The 21,865-nt window shown below is 43.4% G+C and overlaps 1 protein-coding gene across 5 annotated transcripts in view; it reads left to right on the top strand.

Annotated features, from left to right (window-relative positions):
- Window positions 1–228: 228 nt before the first annotated feature.
- Window positions 229–21,865, top strand: part of LOC311125934 (folliculin-like) — a 31,971-nt gene continuing 10,334 nt past the window's right edge. For 3 of the 5 annotated variants that reach the window (XR_014612924.1, XR_014612925.1, XM_084158455.1), the window contains exons 1-10: window positions 229–315; window positions 7,428–7,631; window positions 9,112–9,258; window positions 13,809–14,030; window positions 15,836–16,002; window positions 16,154–16,245; window positions 19,966–20,129; window positions 20,363–20,476; window positions 20,739–20,862; window positions 21,061–21,189. Coding sequence is in view for 2 of the 5 variants with exons in the window: in XM_084158455.1 (XP_084014581.1) it covers window positions 7,428–7,631; window positions 9,112–9,258; window positions 13,809–14,030; window positions 15,836–16,002; window positions 16,154–16,245; window positions 19,966–20,129; window positions 20,363–20,476; window positions 20,739–20,862; window positions 21,061–21,189 (1,363 nt within the window). In the remaining 3 variants the exon portion in view is untranslated. Of the gene's footprint in view, window positions 572–7,427; window positions 7,632–9,111; window positions 9,259–13,808; window positions 14,031–15,835; window positions 16,003–16,153; window positions 16,246–19,965; window positions 20,130–20,362; window positions 20,477–20,738; window positions 20,863–21,060; window positions 21,190–21,865 lie in introns of all 5 variants that reach the window. The other 2 variants (XR_014612926.1, XM_084158456.1) reach the window with 2 other exon arrangements.

Genomic DNA, 21,865 nt, shown 5'->3' with positions numbered 1-21,865 from the left:
CACTTTGACCTTTGCTATGTTTGTACTGAGGGGGCTTATGGGAAATGAGGTCTATGAGAACCCTATACCTCAGCGATGACAACAGGCTTTCTTCTCTTCGTTTATTCAATCATTCAAATCCTCAAAACAATTGATACTATAACATTTTCTATACTAGGCCGTTTATAAATTGACGATAGTTTGTTATAATTTCTTACGGAAGAGACTATACCAAAACAATGCGTCATCTGTGCGGTCCTCCTGGATCCAAAGCTCGTGACTCCCCTCATCACATGACGACTACCACCAACCAAGAGAGCGTGCGTACGAAGAAAGGTCAGTGGAAAAAGTATAAACAAAGTCTAATACAGCAACAAGACAACTTTTGTGAATGAATTAGAAATTAGAACTTGCGTGTGCATTGGCGACTTATTTTCCATGCTTTTAAGAAAAGTGATCATGATCTATTTTCGAGATATTTGGCGGTACCGTGCTAGGGGTTAGCTTGTCAGCAATGTCTTTATGTGATGTTTTCATGCAATCTGATCGCCTGTAATTTGTTGCATTGATTGTTCACGCTGCTTTAATCAAGGTACGTGTGCTTGACTTATAGGTGTCCATTTAGAAAGGTTGTAGCCTTTAAAATTGCAAGTAGGAAACTTTCACCAGCAATGAAATTGTATTACCTTTCTGTGTAATCAATCATCAATGTTTACACTGTGAATCTAAAGACAAAGCATTGACAATAACACACCTCTGATCACCAGTCAACTCTCGCATGCCAGTATTTTTTTTTTTTTAAACCTTTATTTAACTAGACAAGTCAGTTAAGAACAAATTGTTATTTACAATGACGGCCTACACCGGCCAAACCCGGACGACGCTGGGCCAATTGTGCGCGGCCCTATGGGACTCCCAATCACGGCCGGTTGTGATACAGTCTGGAAACGAACCAGGGGGTCGGTAGTGACATCTCAAACACTGAGATGCAGTGCCTTAGACCGCTGCGCCACTCGAAAGGTACTCGGGAGGTACTGGCCGTTCTGCCGCGGTAGGCAAGGCAAATAAAATAAAATCTTATTGGTCAAACACGTGTTTAGCAGATGTTATTGCGGGTGTAGCGAAATGCTTGTGCTTCTAGCTCCGACAGTGCAGTAATATCTAACAATTTCTCAACACATACCCAATACACACAAATCTAAGTAAGGAATGAATTAAGAATATATACATATATGGACGAGCAATGTCAGAGCGGCATGGACTAAGATACAGTAGAATAGTTTAGAATACAGTATATACATATGAGATGAGTAATGCAAGATATGTAATAATAATAATAATATGCCATTTAGCAGACGCTTTTATCCAAAGCGACTTACAGTCATGTGCGCATACATTTTTACGTATGGTGGTCCCGGGGATCGAACCCACTACCCTGGCGTTACAAGCGCCGTGCTCTACCAATTGAGCTATAGAGGACCACTTTATGTAAACATTAAAGTGACTAGGATACCGTAGAATAGTATAGAATACAGTATATTCATATGAGATGAGTAATGTAAGATATGTAAACATTATAAAAGTGGCTAGTGTTCCATTTCTTAAAGTGGCCAGTGATTTCTAGTCTATGGCTATAGGCAGCAGCCTCTAATGTGCTAGTGATGGCTGTTTAACAGTCTGATGGCCTTGAGATAGAACCTGTTTTTCAGTCTCGCGGTCCCAGCTTTGATGCACCTGTACTGACCTCACCTTCTGGATGATAGCGGGGTGAACAGGCAGTGGCTCGGGTGGTTGATGTCCTTGATTATCTTTTTGGCCTTCCTGTGACATTGGGTGCTGTAGGTGTCCTGGAGGGCGGGTAGTTTGCCCCCGGTAATGCGTTGTGCAGACCGCATCACCATCTGGAGAGCCTTGCGGTTGCGGGTGGTGCAGTTGCCGTACCAGGCGGTGATACAGCCGGACAGGATGCTCTCAATTGTGCATCTGTAAAAGTTTGTGAGGGTTTTAGGTGATAAGCCAAATTTCTTTAGCCTCCTGAGGTTGAAGAGGCTCTGTTGCACCTTCTTCACCACACTATCTGTGTGGGTGGTCCATTTAAGTTTGTCAGTGATGTGTACCCCAAGGAACTTGAAGCTTTACACCTTCTCCACTGCGGTCCCGTCGATGTGGATAGGGGGGTGCACCCTCTGCTGTTTCCTGAAGTCCACGATCATCTCCTTTGTTTTGTTGATGTTGAGTGAGAGGTTATTTTCCTGGCACCACACTCCCAGAGCCCTCACCTCCTCCCTGTAGGCTGTCTTGTCATTGTTGGTAATCAAGCCTACTACTGTTGTGTTGTCTGCAAACTTGATTGAGTTGGAGGCGTGCTTGGCCACGCAGTCATGGGTGAACAGGGAGTACAGGAGTGGGCTGAGCATGCACCCTTGTGGGGCCCCAGTGTTGAGGATCAGCGAAGTGGAGGTGTTGTTTCCTACCTTCACCACCTGGGGGCCAGGAAGTCCAGGACCCAGTTGCACAGGGCGGGGTTCAGACCCAGGGCCTCGAGCTTAATGATGAGCTTGGAGGGTACTATGTTGTTGAATGCTGAGCTATAGTCAATAAACAGCATTCTTACATAGGTATTCCTATTGGCCAGATGGGATAGTGCAGAGTAATGGCGATTGCATCGTCTGTGGATCTATTGGGGCGGTAAGCAAATTGAAGTGGGTCTAGGGTGGCAGGTAAGGTAGAGGTGATATGATCCTTCACTAGTCTCTCAAAGCACTTCATGATGACAGAGGTGAGTGCTATGGGGCGATAGTCGTTTAGTTCAGTTACCTTTGCTTTCTTGGGTACAGGAACAATGGTGGCCATCTTGAAGCATCTGGGGACAGCAGACTGGGATAGGGAGAGATTGAATATGTCCGTAAACAAAACAGCCAGCTGGTCTGTGCATGCTATGAGGACGCGGCTTGGGATGCCGTCTGGGCCGGCAGCCTTGCGATGGTTAACACGTTTAAATGTTTTACTCACGTCGGCCACGGAGAAGGAGAACCCACAGTCCTTGGTAGCGGGCCACGTCGTTGGCACTGTGTTATCCTCAAAGTGGGCGAAGAAGGTGTTTAGCTTGTCCGGAAGCAAGACGTCGGTCTTGGCGACGTAGCTGGTTTTCCTTTTGTAGTCCATGATTGTCTGTAGACCCTGCCACATACGTCTTGTGTCTAAGCTGTTGAATTGCGACTCCACTTTGTCTCTATACTGACGTTTTGCTTGTTTGATTGCCTTGCGGAGTGAATAACTACACTGTTTGTATTCTGTCATATTCCTAGTCACCTTGCCATGGTTAAATGCAGTGGTTCGCGCGAATGCTGCCATCTATCCACGGTTTCTGGTTAGGGTAGGATTTAATAGTCACAGTGGGTACGACATCTCCTATACACTTCCTGATATACTCAGTTACCGTATCTGTGATTTAGTCTAAATTATTTTCGCAAGCTACCCGGAACACATCCCAGTCCGCGAGATCAAAACAATCCTGAAGCGTGGATTCCGATTGGTCAGACCAGCGTTGAATAGTCCTTAGCATGGGTACTTCCTGTTTGAGTTTCTGGCTATAGGAAGGGAGAAGCAAAATGGAGTAGTGGTTAGATATGCGGAAAGGAGGGCAGAATTGTCCCAGTAAATAAAATGACGTTGAAAAGCCATCTAACATGCGTCTTTTCCAGACATTGAAGTTAGGTTTATTTTAGGTTATGAATGAAAGGTGAAAAGACGTCTTGAGTGGAGTACATTAGAGTAAAGTAGGGTACAATACAGTATACTGTACTATACTGTGCTGTACTGAACTATACTTTACTTTCCTGTACTGTGCTGTACTGTATTGTACTGTACTTTTCTTTACTGTACTGGCCAAACTTGTGAAACATAGATGTCTATGATTGGTACAGATTTGGTTGTTTGGGCCAAGTCAAGGCCGGTCCGTACCGGACTAAATCTGAACCAATTATAGACGTCTATGTTTGGGCAAAAATACAAATACAAAAACAAGACGTCCAAAATACATTGGCCCGTGCTTACTGAGGTGTGGCCTACAGTTTAGGCCCCAATTACATAAAAAAAATGCCCAACCATGTGGTAGGCCTACCTTTTGTAAAACAGGCAATTGTATTGGCTTTATTAGTCCTGATTCCTGTGACTAGTCATTTTGGCTCATTAAGCTCTGAATATCAGCTACCCAACTTTATCAGAAGTTATCCTGAGCCTATTTGCAATGAGAATCAACGTGTTTACATAGCGGGAAATGCAGAAGTATAATTTTTTTTGCTATGATCATCTCGTCAAAAATGTATGGATACAAACTTGAAACCACTGATTATCATGACAATTTAGCCCACTGGGTGAAATTCCTAGACAGTAGGCTTGGGTGGTATCCAGATTGTCATAACTTTATATGGTCCGGTGTGGCTCAATTGGTAGAGCATGGCACATGCAACGCCAGGGTTGTGTGTTCGATTCCCACGGGGGACCAGTACGAAAATGTATGCACTCACTACTGTAAGTCGTTCTGGATAAGAGCGTCTGCAAAATAACTAAAATGTTTTTAAAAAATACCAACCTTGTGCCATACCAGGAAATTCAGTAATACTGCCTCTGAACACAAGTGGTGCTTTTTTCGAACCCCACTAATACACTGAAAACGGAAGGTTTTCTAACGAGCTAATTGCGAAAAATGTTGTGCAGTTTCTGACCTAAACTATACAAGTAACTCAGAAATGCTGTTCACAGTTTGCTGCACACAACAACAACAAAAAATTAGCCAGCAAGGCTCTTGATCCAGGAAGGGAGTCTCTGCTGTTACCAAGCGAATGCTTGATTTTGGAAGAAGCTAACCACTTAGCTAGATAGATAACTAGCTACTAAATTAGCAAACCAAATGCACAACTTTAGAGAATTTAGCACATTTTAGACAGTTAACTTAATAGTTACAAGATATCTAGCTGGCAAACATTTAGTTGTGAATTCCATACTGTACAGTGCCTTGCAAAAGTATTAATCCTCCTTGGCGTTTTTCCTATTTTGTTGCATTACAACCTGTAATTTAAATGGATTTTTATTTGGATTTCATGTAATGGACATACACAAAATAGTCCAAATTGGTGAAGTGAAATGAAAAAAATAACTTGTTTCAAAAAATTATACAAAATAAATAACGGAAAAGTGGTGCGTGCATATGTATTCACCCCCTTTGCTATGAAGCCCCTAAATAACATCTGGTGCAACCAATTACCTTCAGAAGTCACATAATTAGTTAAATAAAGTCCACCTCTGTTCAATCTAAGTGTCACATGATCTCAGTATATATTCACCTGTTCTGAAAGGCCCCAGAGTCTGCAACACCCCTAAGCAAGGGGCACCACCAAGCAAGCGCACCATGAAGACCAAGGAGCTCTCCAAACAGGTCAGGGACAAAGTTGTAGAGAAGTACTGATCAGGGTTGGGTTATAAAAAAATATCCCACGGAGCACCATTAAATCCATTATTAAAAAATTGAAAGAATATGGCACCACAACAAACCTGCCAAGAGAGGGCCGCCTACCAAAACCCACGGACCAGGCAAGGAGGGCATTAATCAGAGAGGCAATAAAGAGACCAAAGATAACCCTGAAGGAGCTGCAAAGCTCCACAGCGGAGATTGGAGTATCTGTCCATAGGACCACTTTAAGCCGTACACTCCACAGAGCTGGGCTTTACGGAAGGGTGGCCAGAAAAAAGCCATTGCTTAAAGAAAAGAATAAGGAAACGCGTTTGGTGTTCACCAAAAGGCATGTGGGAGACTCCCCAAACATATGGAAGAAGGTACTCTGGTCAGATGAGACTAAAATTGAGCTATTGAAGGAATGATGGATGGCGCTAAATACAGGGAAAATCTTGAGGGAAACCTTTTTCAGTCTTCCAGAGATTTGAGACTGGGACGGGGGTTTACCTTCCAGCAGGACAATGACCCTAAGCATACTGCTAAAGCAACACACAAGTGGTTTAAGGGGAAACATTTAAATGTCTTGGAATGGCCTAGTCAAAGTCCAGACCTCAATCCAATTGAGAATCTGTGGTATGACTTAAAGATTGCTGTACACCAGCAGAACCCATCCACCCATCCAACTTGAAGGAGCTGGAGAAGTTTTGCCTTGAAGAATGGGCCAAAATCCCAGTGGCTAGATGTGCCAAGCTTATAGAGACATACCCCAAGAGACTTGCAGCTGTAATCGCTGCAAAAGGTGGCTCTACAAAGTATTGACTTTGGGGGGTGAATAGTTATGCACGCTCAAGTTCTGTTTTTTCGTCTTATTTCTTGCTTGTTTCACAAGAAAACATATTTTGCATCTTCAAAGTGGTAGGCATGTTGTGTAAATCAAATGATACAAACCCCCCCAAAAAACCATTTTAATTCCAGGTTGTAAGGCAACAAAATAGGAAAAATGCCATGAGGGGTGAATACTTTCGCAAGCCACTGTAATTAGATCACCTGGCACATGCTGCACAACAGTGAGTGACTCACAAGGCTCCGGTCTCTCGTCGTGGTGTGCTTGTAAACAAACACCACGTGACTGGAAACTACAGTAAGCTTCATAATAATGTGGTAGGTGAAATGAAGAACACAATGTTATTTATCTCCTAACATATTGTTGACTGCAGGTATTTACTTAAAAAGTTGCTAGAAATATTCAAATTTATTAAAAAACTTCTAAGAAATAATTTCAACGGTATTGATAGTATTGAAAAATCATCCAGTGGCTTTTTCCAAATACCCTGGTATACGGTATATACGGTATGTACGGTATACCGCCCAAACCTACTAGACAGCAGTTGTGAGTAGCCTGATTGTCCATTCCATATTGTCAATTTTACTTTGACCTGTCTTGTTTTTAAGGTATGATGTTTGTTATCATGCCATATTCACATTGAAGCACTTTGTTTTTTGATTGGGTGCCATTTAGGTTACGCTATTTGGTTGGACAAACGTGCATGATGTAAAAAGTGACATTGTCATAAATTTGATCTCCACTCCAGCCTGTTTTATACAGAAAAGGCCATATACTCTTTCTGCCATAGGCTATAGGCTACATGATTTATGTTAGATCATTTTTTGATGGAATGTTGGTGGAGCGCCGCAGCAGTGCATCTCTCCAACAGCACCTTGGAGAGACGCGCTCGGCATGGACAAGCAAAATCTGCTTTTGACAAAGTGGGTACTGCTTATCACGGGGCGGCATCGGCACTCACCTAAATAGCCCATATGCCACTGGGTGAGAGAAATTGTCATTCTTTTTGGGCAGAATTATGTGACGTTTTATGTGTTGTTGGTGCGTCTTGGTCAGTTTAGCTTGGAAAATGCCGCCCTCGTCAATCTGCCGCTGTAGGCGGCCGCCTAATCCTGCCTAAAGGGCGGGCCCTGTTCTCTTCCCCTTCAGATGAATGCTCTGGTAGCGCTCTGTCACTTCTGTGAGCTCCATGGCCCCCGGACCCTGTTCTGCACTGAGGCTCTGCACCCCCCGTCCCCCACACCCTCTCAGGCTGGCGCCCCCATACCCGGGGACAGGGAGTCGGACAGAGAGGGAGAGGGACTCACCATGAGGGCGAACAGCTCAGCTACACAGAGGGGAGACATGTGTGAGGTGAGTGGGAGATTTGTGTGAGAGATGAGTGAAGGGCTGAACGGACAGAATATACAGTGGGGAAAAAAAGTATTTAGTCAGTCACCAATTGTGCAAGTTCTCCCACTTAAAAAGATGAGAGAGGCATGTAATTTTCATCATAGGTACATGTCAACTATGACAGACAAATTGAGAAAAAAAATCCAGAAAATCACATTGTAGGATTTGTAATGAATTTATTTGCAAATTATGGTGGAAAATAAGTATTTGGTCACCTACAAACAAGCAAGATTTCTGGCTCTCACAGACCTGTAACTTCTTCTTTAAGAGGCTCCTCTGTCCTCCACTCGTTACCTGTATTAATGGCACCTGTTTGAACTTGTTATCAGTATAAAAGACACCTGTCCACAACCTCAAACAGTCACACTCCAAACTCCACTATGGCCAAGACCAAAGAGCTGTCAAAGGACACCAGAAACAAAATTGTAGACCTGCACCAGGCTGGGAAGACTGAATCTGCAATAGGTAAGCAGCTTGGTTTGAAGAAATCAACTGTGGGAGAAATTATTAGGAAATGGAAGACATACAAGACCACTGATAATCTCCCTCGATCTGGGGCTCCACGCAAGATCTCACCCCGTGGGGTCAAAATGATCACAAGAACGGTGAGCAAAAATCCCAGAACCACACGGGGGGACCTAGTGAATGACCTGCAGAGAGCTGGGACCAAAGTAACAAAGCCTACCATCAGTAACACACTACGCTGCCAGGGACTCAAATCCTGCAGTGCCAGACGTGTCCCCCTGCTTAAGCCAGTACATGTCCAGGCCCGTCTGAAGTTTGCTAGAGTGCATTTGGATGATCCAGAAGAGGATTGGGAGAATGTCATATGGTCAGATGAAACCAAAATAGAACTTTTTGGTAAAAACTCAACTCGTCGTGTTTGGAGGACAAAGAATGCTGAGTTGCATCCAAAGAACACCATACCTACTGTGAAGCATGGGGGTGGAAACATCATGCTTTGGGGCTGTTTTTCTGCAAAGGGACCAGGACGACTGATCCGTGTAAAGGAAAGAATGAATGGGGCCATGTATCGTGAGATTTTGAGTGAAAACCTCCTTCCATCAACTTTTGTTATTGACTTTTGTTATTTGTTATTGAAACTTTTGTTATTGACCAAATACTTATTTTCCATCATAATTTGCAAATCAATTCATTAAAAATCCTACAATGTGATTTTCAGGAAAAAAAAATCTCATTTTGTCTGTCATAGTTGACGTGTACCTATGATGAAAATTACAGGCCTCTCTCATCTTTTTAAGTGGGAGAACTTGCACAATTGGTGGCTGACTAAATACTTTTTTTCCCCACTGTAAATGACTTTGACTAATTAGTTTTGTCTTATAACTATTCTTTCTGGCCATCTCTCGTTTTCTCTCCCTCTCTTCCCCTCTCTCTCTCTCTCTCCCTCCCTCCCTGTCTCTCTCCTTCTCTTTGTCAGGGCTGTCGGTCTCTCCCAGCGTCTCACCCAGGCTTCGTCAGTGTGGACAGTGAGACAGGCATCCGGTTCCTCAGCCACCAACACCCCAGACAATCCCAGCTCTTCAGTGTGGTCCGCCAGGCCTGCGTACGCAGCCTCAGCTGTGAGGTAACCACCTGTGTGTTCGTGTGTGTGTGTATGTATGAGCGTGCGTGTGTGTTGCCGTTTTTCTTGCTTTAAGACTCATGACTGTTTGTCAATACACAAGCCTTTAGTTAAGGGAGGCAGGTAGTCCCCTGTAGCTCAGTTGGTAGAACATGGCGCTTGCAACGCCAGGGTTGTGGGTTCGTTTCCCACGGGGGGCCAGTATGAAAATGTATGCACTCACTAACTGTAAGTCGCTCTGGATAAGAGCGTCTGCTAAATAACTAAAATGTAAAATATAAAAATGTAGGTAACCTAGCGGTTAAAGCATTGGTCCAGTAACCGAAAGGTCGCTGGTTTGAATACATAAGCCCGACAAGGTGAAAAATCTGTCTGTGCCCTTGAGCAAGGCACTTAACCCTAATTTTCTCCAGGGGTGCCATACCATGGCTGTACTATGGTTGACCCTGTGAAACAACACATTTCACAGCACCTATCCGGTGTATGTGACAATATATATCAGGGGTCTCCATCCTTTTCTAGCATGAGAGCTACTTTTTAAAAATGTAACGTCCCGAGCTACTAAGTTCTTTCAAGCTTTCAAATAGGCACATTCTTCTCCTCTCCCCTGCAACTCTTCCCCGGGTCCTTAGTGTACAAAATACAGTAGTGCACTATATTTTCTGTCAATATACCTGCCAAAATAATGGGTATTAAACAACTCTAAGGGGGGGCCTGGAAATTAATTAGCAGATATTGTGTTAGCCACTATTGGCTTAAAAAGCCAAACCGAACACGGGATAAAATTAACTTTTTGGTCCACCAGCCACTGTGGCCGGTAGATTAAAAAATCTACCGGCCACTCAGATTTTTTTACCAGGCAAAATATTTTTTCCCCACTAATATTACACCAACAAAACACTAAAAAACGGATGACATGCTTTGTAATTTTCTAAAACAATAAATGTATTGCTAGTCAGAAGCAATGTGGTATATTGTTTAATTTCATTTTTTGTGACCTGAGTCTTTTAACCAAAATATCACAGATGAGACAAAAAATGTCACCTGCCCCTTTAGGGTGACTCGACTCGGGTCATGTTTGTGCCTGTGAGATTGAGTCTGACTAGTAGAAGCGTTGTCTTCTCTTCCCTAAAAGTTGAAACTCAAACATAGAAAAACAACCTAGCTTGTGAACAAAACAATGTAAATAGCCAAGAAACACAAGGACAAAGTTTCACTTCAGTAGACTTTCATTTCAAGGAAATTATACCAACTTTTATGCTTATGTGCAGCGCTTCTAAAAATGAATCTTTCACTCCGCTCTTCATGTGCGCACAGCCCCCAGCCAGGCAGTGTTGCAGCACGAGATGGAGAACACAGTGGCCTCCATCATTCTTAAATGGAAGAAGTTTTGAACCACCAAGACCCTTCCTAGAGCTGGCCGCCCGGCCAAACTGAACAATCGGGGTAGAAGCACTATATTTTGACCAGGTTTGCACACACTGCAGCAGGGATTTTGGCCCACTCCTCCATACAGACCTTCTCCAGATCCTTCAGGTTTCGGGGCTGTCGCTGGGCAAAACAGACTTTCAGCTCCCTCCAAAGATTTTCTATTGGGTTCAGGTCTGGAGACTGTCTAGGCCACTCCAGGACATTGAGATGCTTCTTACGGAGCCACTCCTTAGTTGCCCTGGCTGTGTGTTTCGGGTCGTTGTCATGCTGGAAGACCCAGCCACGACCCATCTTCAATGCTCTTACTGAGGGAAGGAGGTTGTTGGCCAAGATCTCGCGATACATGGCCCCATCCATCCTCCCCTCAATACTGTGCAGTCGTCCTGTCCCCTTTGCAGAAAAGCATCCCCAAAGAATGATGTTTCCACCTCCATGCTTCACGGTTGGGATGGTGTTCTTGGGGTTGTACTCATCCTTCTTCTTCCTCCAAACACGGCGAGTGGAGTTTAGACCAAAAAGCTCTATTTTTGTCTCTTCAGACCACATGACCTTCTCCCATTCCTCCTCTGGATCATCCAGATGGTCATTGGCAAACTTCAGATGGGCCTGGACATGCGCTGGCTTGAGCAGGGGGACCTTGCGTGCGCTGCAGGATTTTAATCCATGACGGCGTAGTGTGTTACTAATGGTTTTCTTTGAGACTGTGGTCCCAGCTCTCTTCAGGTCATTGACCAGGTCCTGCTGTGTAGTTCTGGGCTGATCCCTCACCTTCCTCATGATCATTGATGCCCCACGAGGTGAGATCTTGCATGGAGCCCCAGACCGAGGGTGATTGACCGTCATCTTGAACTTCTTCCATTTTCTAATAATTGCGCCAACAGTTGTTGCCTTCTCACCAAGCTGCTTGCCTATTGTCCTGTAGCCCATCCCAGCCTTGTGCAGGTCTACAATTTTATCCCTGATGTCCTTACACAGCTCTCTGGTCTTGGCCATTGTGGAGAGGTTGGAGTCTGTTTCATTGAGTGTGTGGACAGGTGTCTTTTATACAGGTAACGAGTTCAAACAGGTGCAGTTAATACAGGTAATGAGTGGAGAACAGGAGGGCTTCTTAAAGAAAAACTAACAGGTCTGTGAGAGCCGGAATTCTTACTTGTTGGTAGGTGATCAAATACTTATGTCATGCAATAAAATGGAAATTAATTACTTAAAAATCATACAATGTGATTTTCTGGATTTTTGTTTTAGATTCCGTCTCTCACAGTTGAAGTGTACCTATGATAAAAATTACAGACCTCTACATGCTTTGTAAGTAGGAAAACCTGCAAAATCGGCAGTGTATCAAATACTTGTTCTCCCCACTGTATACAGTTGAAGTCGTAAATGTACATACACCTTAGCCTAATACATTTAAACTCAGTTTTTCACAATTCCTGACATTTAATCATAGTAAATATTCTCTGTCTTAGGGCAGTTAGGATCACCACTTTAATTTAAGAATGTGAAATATCAGAATAATAGTGGAGAGAATTATTTATTTCAGCTTTTATTTATTTCATCACATTCCCAGTGGGTCAGAAGTTTACATACACGCAATTAGTATTTGGTAGCATTGCCTTTAAATTGTTTAACTTGGGTCAAACGTTTCGGGTAGCCTTCCACAAGCATCCCACAATAAGTTGGGTGAATTTTGGCCCATTCCTCCTGACAGAGCTGGTGTAACTGAGTCAGGTTTGTAGGCCTCCTTGCTCGCACACGCTTTTTCAGTTCTGCCCACAAATGTTCTATAGGATTGAGGTCAGGGCTTTGTGATGGCCACTCCAATACCTTGACTTTGTTGTCCTTAAGCCATTTTGCCACAACTTTGGAAGTATGCTTGGGGTCATTGTCCATTTGGAAGACCCATTTGCGACCAAGCTTTAACTTCCTGACTGATGTCTTGAGATGTTGCTTCAATATATCCACATAATTTTCCTTCCTCATGATGCCATCTATTTTGTGAAGTGCACCAGTCCCTCCTGCAGCAAAGCACCCCCACAGCATGATGCTGCCACCCACATGCTTCATGGTTGGGATGGTGTTCTTCGGCTTGCAAGCCACCCCCTTTTCCTCCAAACATAACGATGGTCATTCTGGCCAAACAGTTCTATTTTTGTTTCATCAGACCAGAGGACATTTCTCCAAAAAGTATGATATTTGTCCCCATGTGCAGTTGCAAACCATAGTCTGGCTTTTTAATGGTTTTGGAGCAGTGGCTTTTTCCTTGCTGAGCGACCTTTCAGGTTATGTCGATATAGCACTTGTTTTACTGTGGATATAGATACTTTTGTACCTGTTTCCTCCAGCATCTTCACAAGGTCCTTTGCTGTTGTTCTGGGATTGAGTTGCACTTTTCGCACCAAAATACGTTCATCTCTAGGAGACAGAACGCGTCTCCTTCCTGAGCTGTATGATGGCTGCGTGGTCCCATGGTGTTTATACTTGCGTACTATTGTTTGTACAGATGAACGTGGTACCTTCAGGCGTTTGGAAATTGCTCCCAAGGATGAACCAGACTTGTGGAGGTCTACAATTTCTTTTCTGAGGTGTTGGCTGATTTATTTTGATTTTCCCATGATGTCAAGCAAAGAGGCACTGAGTTTGAAGGTAGGCCTTGAAATACATCCACAGGTACACCTCCAATTGACTCAAATTATGTCAATTAGCCTATCAGAAGCTTCTAAAGCCATGACATCATTTTCTGGAATTTTCCAAGCTGTTAAAAGGTACAGTCAACTTAGTGTATGTAAACTTCTGACCCACTGGAATTGTGATACAGTGAATTAAAAGTGAAATAATCTGTCTGTAAACAATTGTTGGAAGAATTACTTGTGTCATGCACAAAGTAGATGTCCTAACCGACTTGCCAAAACTATAGTTTGTTAACAAGAAATTTGAGGAGTGGTTGAAAAACAAGTTTTAATGACTCCAACCTTAAGTGTATGTAAACTTCCGACTTCAACTGTATATATATTTTTAAAATTTATTTTATTTTATTAAAAACAATGAATAAACTTTGGCCTCTCTCCACCCTTTCTCTTTCTCTCCCCCTGTCTCCCTTCCTCTCTCCCTCCCTGCCTCTCTAGGTGTGTCCAGGCCGTGAGGGTCCTATCTTCTTTGGGGATGAGCAGCATGGTTTTGTGTTCTCTCACACCTTCTTCATCAAGGACAGCCTGGCCCGGGGCTTCCAGCGGTGGTACAGTATCGTCATGGTAGCCATGGACAGGATCTACCTCATCAACTCCTGGCCCTTTCTGCTGCGCCACCTCAGACTCACTATACAGAGTCTACAGAACACGGCACTGAAGGTAAGGACACACAGACACACACTAACACACCATGTTAAATGTATGGGACACACAGATATATATACACACACATTAAAACAAACTTACGGTCACAAATACCCAAACTCACTTCCATACATAACGTGAACATAGAACATAACACAAACAAACATTCATGCAAACACTTACTACCAACCAGAATACAGTGAGGGAAAAAAGTATTTGATCCCCTGCTGATTTTGTACGTTTGCCCACTGACAAAGAAATGATCAGTCTATAATTTTAATGGTAGGTTTATTTGAACAGTGAGAGACAGAATAACAACAAAAAAATCCAGAAAAACACATGTCAAAAATGTAATAAATTGATTTGCATTTTAATGAGGGAAATAAGTATTTGACCCCCTCTCAATCAGAAAGATTTCTGGCTCCCAGGTGTCTTTTATACAGGTAACGAGCTGAGATTAGGAGCACACTCTTAAAGGGAATGCTCCTAATCTCAGCTTGTTACCTGTATAAAAGACACCTGTCCACAGAAGCAATCAATCAATCAGATTCCAAACTCTCCACCATGGCCAAGACCAAAGAGCTCTCCAAGGATGTCAGGGACAAGATTGTAGACCTACACAAGGCTGGAATGGGCTACAAGACCATCGCCAAGCAGCTTGGTGAGAAGATCACAACAGTTGGTGCGATTATTCGCAAATGGAAGAAACACAAAAGAACTGTCAATCTCCCTCGGCCTGGGGCTCCATGCAAGATCTCACCTCGTGGAGTTGCAATGATCATGAGAACGGTGAGGAATCAGCCCAGAACTACACAGGAGGATCTTGTCAATGATCTCAAGGCAGCTGGAACCGTGAAGGGCTGAAATCCTGCAACGCCCGCAAGGTCCCCCTGCTCAAGAAAGCACATATACAGGCCGGTCTGAAGTTTGCCAATGAACATCTGAATGATTCAGAGGAGAACTGGGTGAAAGTGTTGTGGTCAGATGAGACCAAAATCGAGCTCTTTGGCATCAACTCAACTCGCCGTGTTTGGAGGAGGAGGAATGCTGCCTATGACCCCAAGAACACCATCCCCACCGTCAAACATGGAGGTGGAAACATTATGCTTTGGGGGTGTTTTTCTGCTAAGGAGACAGGACAACTTCACTGCATCAAAGGGACGATGGGACGGCGCCATATATCGTCAAATCTTGGGTGAGAACCTCCTTCCCTCAGCCAGGGCATTGAAAATGGGTCGTGGATGGGTATTCCAGCATGACCATGACCTAAAACACACGGCCAAGGCAACAAAGGAGTGGCTCAAGAAGAAGCACATTAAGGTACTGGAGTGGCCTAGCCAGTCTCCAGACCTTAATCCCATAGAAAATCTGTGGAGGGAGCTGAAGGTTCGAGTTGCCAAACGTCAGCCTCGAAACCTTAATGACTTGGAGAAGATCTGCAAAGAGGAGTGGGACAAAATCCCTCCTGAGATGTGTGCAAACCTGGTGGCCAACTACAAGAAATGTCTGAACTCTGTGATGGGTTTTGCCACCAAGTACTAAGTCATGTTTTGCAGAGGGGTCAAATACTTATTTCCCTCATTAAAATGCAAATCAATTTATAACATTTTTGACACACGTTTTTCTGGATTTTGTTGTTGTTATTCTGTCTCTCACTGTTCAAATAAACCTACCATTAAAATTATAGACTGATCATGTCTTTGTCAGTGGGCAAACGTACAAAATCAGCAGGGGATCAAATACTTTTTTCCCTCACTGTAGAGGGGCCATGTTTGACTTCTCTCCCGCTTATTTATCCTCCCTCCCCCTATCCTCTATAGGTGTTTGACAGTGAGCAGTGTGTGTGTCCTCAGAGGGCGGTGAGGATGAACAGTGTGTTCTCTCCTGCTGTCTTCCCCCACCAGAGGAGTGGTAACGCGGCCCGCTCCCTGCCCTCCCTCACCCAGCACACCAACCTCTGGGCCAGCCTACACTCCTCCTTCAGCTGGTGAGATAGCTAACACTCACTAACTGTAGCTAACGATCACTAAAGTTACTAATCTAAACAATAGCAGACATACAGTCAACATCAGGCATGGTCGTGCAGTGTCTAACCTCGTTGTTTGACACACTCTCTTTTGTTTTCTCCTGTACTGCAGGTTACTGAAGGCGTGTGGTAGTCGTCTGACAGAGAAGCTGCTGGAGGGTGCTCCCACAGAGGACACACTGGTTCTCATAGAGAGACAGACAGGTACACACTGGTGCTCATAGAAAGACAGAAAGACAGACAGGATAACTCTAGGGGAGGGAGACACGGAGAGACCAGTTTAACGCTAGTCAGAAGGACATATTACCCCATATGGCTCAAGTTAAAAGAAGTGAATAAAAAGGGTGTGATCTGATATTTGTCCTTCTGGGTAAAGTGTTCCTGACAGCGTTGTCATCAGAAGTCATGTGTTTGCCCAGTGTGTCACAGTGGAACAGTGGAACAGGAGCCTGTGTCTACAGTAAAATTGTGATTCACACTGTTAGACTGCTACAATGTGATTCACTCAACCATATCACACAAATTCCACTCTGATGACAATTTTTTGGCCACTGCCCCCCCCCCACCCCCGTTCGGCTCTGAACATAAGTAACTATTACACTTGAATACTTCCAATCAGGAAAATAGTTGCAATTGTTTCTTAGTTCACTATCCTGGCTAAATAAATAAAAATAAATAACAAAATATATACACTATCGTTCAAAAGTTTGGGGTCACTTAGAAATGTACTTGTTTTTGAAAGAAAATATTTTTTTTAGTCTATAAGCAATTTTTTTGTCCATTAAAATAACATCAAATTCATCAGAAATACAGTGTAGACATTGTTAATGTTGTAAATGGCTATTGTAGCTGGAAATGGCTGATTTTTAATGGAATATCTACATAGGCGTACAGAGGCTCATTATCAGCAACCATCAGTCCTGTGTTCCAATGGAACGTTGTGTTTGCTAATCCAAGTTTATCATTTTAAAAGGCTAATTGATCATTAGAAAACCCTTTTGCAATTATGTTAGCACAGCTGAAAACTGTTGTGCAGATTAAAGAATCAATAAAACTGGCCTTCTTGAGACTAGTTGAGTATCTGGAGCATCAGCAATTGTGGGTTCGATTACAGGCTCAAAATGGGCAGAAACAAAGAACCTTCTTCTGAAACTCGTCAGTCTATTCTTGTTCTGAGTAATGAAGGCTATTCCATGCGAGAAATTGCCAAGAAACTGAAGATCTCGTACAACGCTGTGTACTACTCCCTTCACAGAACAGCGCAAACTGGCTCTAACCAGAATAGAAAGAGGGGTGGGAGGCCCCGGTGCACAACTGAGCAAGAGGACAAATACATTAGTGTCTAGTTTGAGAAACAGACGCCTCACAGGTCCTCAACTGGCAGCTCCATTAAATAGTACCCGCAAAACACCAGTCTCAACGTCAACAGTGAAGAGGCGACTCCGGGATGCTGACCTTCTACGCAGAGTTGCAAAGCAAAAGCCATATCTCAGACTGGCCAATAAAAAGAAAAGATTAAGATGGGCAAAGGAAGACAGAGGAAGATTGGAAAAAAGTGTTATGGACAGACGAATCGAAGTTTGAGGTGTTCGGATCACAAAGGAGAACATTTGTGAGACGCAGACCAAAAGAAAAGATGCTGGGGGAGTGCTTGATGCCATCTGTCAAGCATGGTGGAGGCAATGTGATGGTCTGGGGGTGCTTTGGTGGTGGTAAAGTGGGAGATTTGTACAGGGTAAAAGGGATCTTGAAGAAGGAAGGCTATCACTCCATTTTGCAACGCCATGCCATACCCTGTGGACGGCGCTTGATTGGAGCCAATTTCCTCCTACAACAGGACAATGACCCAAAGCACAGCTCCAAACTATGCAATAACTATTTAGGGAAGAAGCAGTTGTGGGAGCAGCTTGACTGTATGGTACGTAAGAAGTGCCCATCAAGCCAATCCAACTTGTGGGAGGTGCTTCAGGAAGCATGGGGTGAAATCTCTTCAGATTACCTCAACAAATTGACAACTAGAATGCCAAAGGTCTGCAAGGCTGTAATTACTGCAAATGGAGGATTCTTTGACGAAAGAAAAGTTTGAAGGACACAATTATTATTTGAATTAAAAATCATTATTTCTAACCTTGTCAATGACTACATTTCCAATTCATTTTGCTATATTTCCTATTCAAACTCATTTAATGTATGTTTTCATAGAAAACAAGGAAATTCCTAAGTGACGCCAAACTTTTGAACGGTAGTGTATATACAGTGGTCGAAAAAAAGTATTTAGTCAGCCACCAATTGTGCAAGTTCTCCCACTTAAAAAGATGAGAGAGGCCTGTAATTTTCATCATAGGTACACGTCAACTATGACAGACAAATTGAGGAGAAAAAATCCAGAAAATCACATTGTAGGATTTGTAATGAATTTATTTGCAAATTATGGTGGAAAATAAGTATTTGGTCACCTACAAACAAGCAAGATTTCTGGCTCTCACAGACCTGTAACTTCTTCTTTAAGAGGCTCCTCTGTCCTCCACTCGTTACCTGTATTAATGGCGCCTGTTTGAACTTGTTATCAGTATAAAAGACACCTGTCCACAACCTCAAACAGTCACACTCCAAACTCCACTATGGCCAAGACCAAAGAGCTGTCAAAGGACACCAGAAACAAAATTGTAGACCTGCACCAGGCTGGGAAGACTGAATCTGCAATAGGTAAGCAGCTTGGTTTGAAGAAATCAACTGTGGGAGCAATTATTAGGAAATGGAAGACATACAAGACCACTGATAATCTCCCTCGATCTGGGGCTCCACGCAAGATCTCACCCCGTGGGGTCAAAATGATCACAAGAACGGTGAGCAAAAATCCCAGAACCACACGGGGGGGACCTAGTGAATGACCTGCAGAGAGCTGGGACCAAAGTAACAAAGCCTACCATCAGTAACACACTATGCTGCCAGGGACTCAAATCCTGCAGTGCAAGACGTGTCCCCCTGCTTAAGCCAGTACATGTCCAGGCCCGTCTGAAGTTTGCTAGAGTGCATTTGGATGATCCAGAAGAGGATTGGGAGAATGTCATATGGTCAGATGAAACCAAAATATAACTTTTTGGTAAAAACTCAACTCGTCGTGTTTGGAGGACAAAGAATGCTGAGTTGCATCCAAAGAACACCATACCTACTGTGAAGCATGGGGGTGGAAACATCATGCTTTGGGGCTGTTTTTCTGCAAAGGGACCAGGACGACTGATCCGTGTAAAGGAAAGAATGAATGGGGCCATGTATCGTGAGATTTTGAGTGAAAACCTCCTTCCATCAGCAAGGGCATTGAAGATGAAACGTGGCTGGGTCTTTCAGCATGACAATGATCCCAAACACACCGCCCGGGCAACGAAGGAGTGTCTTCGTAAGAAGCATTTCAAGGTCCTGGAGTGGCCTAGCCAGTCTCCAGATCTCAACCCCATAGAAAATCTTTGGAGGGAGTTGAAAGTCCGTGTTGCCCAGCGACAGCCCCAAAACATCACTGCTCTAGAGGAGATCTGCATGGAGGAATGGGCCAAAATACCAGCAACAGTGTGTGAAAACCTTGTGAAGACTTACAGAAAACGTTTGACCTGTGTCATTGCCAACAAAGGGTATATAACAAAGTATTGAGAAACTTTTGTTATTGACCAAATACTTATTTTCCACCATAATTTGCAAATCAATTCATTAAAAATCCTACAATGTGATTTTCTGGATTTTTTTTCTCATTTTGTCTGTCATAGTTGACGTGTACCTATGATGAAAATTACAGGCCTCTCATCTTTTTAAGTGGGAGAACTTGCACAATTGGTGGCTGACTAAATACTTTTTTCCCCCACTGTATCTTGGAATGAGTCCCAATATTGGGTGTTTGGATATCTTTTTAACAAAGTCCTGTTTTCTTCTCAGAGCAAGAGGAGGAAATGAGTTGCTGGGAAGGAGCAGAAGGGGGCGGGTCTAGACCCCAATGCCACCAATCGGAGAGCGAGCTGTACAGAGACTTCTTGTTTGACGAGGGGAAAGCGGAGGTGTATCCTGGTCCAAAGTTCAGGTCCTTGAGACATTTAAGACAGGTAAACATTGGTGTGCCTTTCAATAGTCTTTTTTTCTTTTCTTTCTCCCACATCATGAACACTTAAATTTCTAGCACATCACACGTCGTACTTAATTCTGTTAACCACATGGTTTCAAAAGAAACAACTATGTGGACCAATTGGTTGAAGAGGGAAACCAATATCCTCCTCTTCTTTTGTGAGTGCATTTCTTGTCTGTTTCCTAGTGACGATATCTGTTATCTGGTCCACAGGTGCTCGGGACCACTGATTTCCGCCAGCTAGCGTGGCACGTGCTCATGGGAAATCAGGTCATATTGAGAGGGGCGGACCCAGGGCTCATCCATTCAGCGTTCACCATGCTGAAGGTCAGCTAATCAAAAGTTTACTCATCGTATCCCCCTATAAAGAATATTCCTCCTTAACATAAGGTTCTAAAATGTTGCAAGACATTGCCATCTTGTGCAAACTACTGTAGAAATACCATATTACAGTAGCTGGTAGAGGTAGATGTCTGTCATGTTTACCTCGTCACTGAGGGCCAGTAGTTGTCACTGACCGTATGTCGTGACCAGGATAAACTAGGCCCTACTCATCACTAACCACATGGTTTGGTATATATCCCATCAGGCCTTGCTCCCGGTGGGCTGTGTCCGCTCTGTGCCGTACAGCACCCAGTATGAGGAAGCATACCGATGTAACTTCCTGGGCCTCAGCACTGACGTTCCCATCCCCACACACGTCAGCTCCTCAGGTACACAAACCCAGAATACATCACTGTGGTTACTACTTTATTTGTAAGTATGCTTATAAACTGCTTATAATCACTATTACATATGATAGTAATGTGTTAATAATAAAATACTGTATGATAATGATATTAGTTATAAGTGCGAACAACAAAGTTTTTCTTATCCCTAAAATATGTCCATCTTGCTGTGTCCCTACCCAGAGTTCTCAGTGTTGGTGGATGTGGTCAGTGTGGAGAGGGGCTCTCTGTACTCTGTTGCTTGTGGTGAAGACATCGTCTCACTCTACCAGTTCAACATCAGCAGTGCCAACTCACAGCCCACAGACAAAGGTGAGGATATACCCCAACTGGACAATATACAGTGCCTTGCAAAAGTATTCATCCCCCTTGGCATTTTTCCTATTTTGTTGCATTACAACCTGTAATTTAAATTGATTTTTATTTGGATTTCATGTAATGGACATACACAAAATAGTCCAAATTGGTGAAATTAAATGAAAAAAATAACTTTCTACAAAATAAATAATGGAAAAGTGGTGCGTGCATATGTATTCACCCCCTTTGCTATGAAGCCCCTAAATTAGAACTGGTACAACCAATTACCTTCAGAAGTCACATAATTAGTTAAATAAAGTCCACCTGTGTGCAATCTAAGGGTCACATGATCTGTCACATGATCTCAGGATATATACACTCTGTTCCCAGAGTCTGCAACACCACTAAGCAAGGGGCACCACCAAGCAAGCGGCACCATGAAGACCAAGGAGCTCTCCAAACAGGTCAGGGACAAAGTTGTGGAGAAGTACAGATCAGGGTTGGGTTATAAAAAAATATCCAACACTTTGAACATCCCACGGAGCACCATTAAATCCATTATTCAAAAATTGAAAGAATATGGCACCACAACAAACCTGCCAAGAGAGGGCCGCCCACCAAAACTCACGGACCAGGCAAGGAGGGCATTAATCAGAGAGGCAACAAAGAGACCAAATATAACCCTGAAGGA

The sequence above is a fragment of the Coregonus lavaretus genome (assembly GCF_964263955.1).
Source record: "Coregonus lavaretus genome assembly, chromosome: 3".
NCBI classification, from domain to species: Eukaryota; Metazoa; Chordata; class Actinopteri; order Salmoniformes; family Salmonidae; genus Coregonus; species Coregonus lavaretus.
This window is presented reverse-complemented; position numbering and strand designations above follow the sequence as displayed.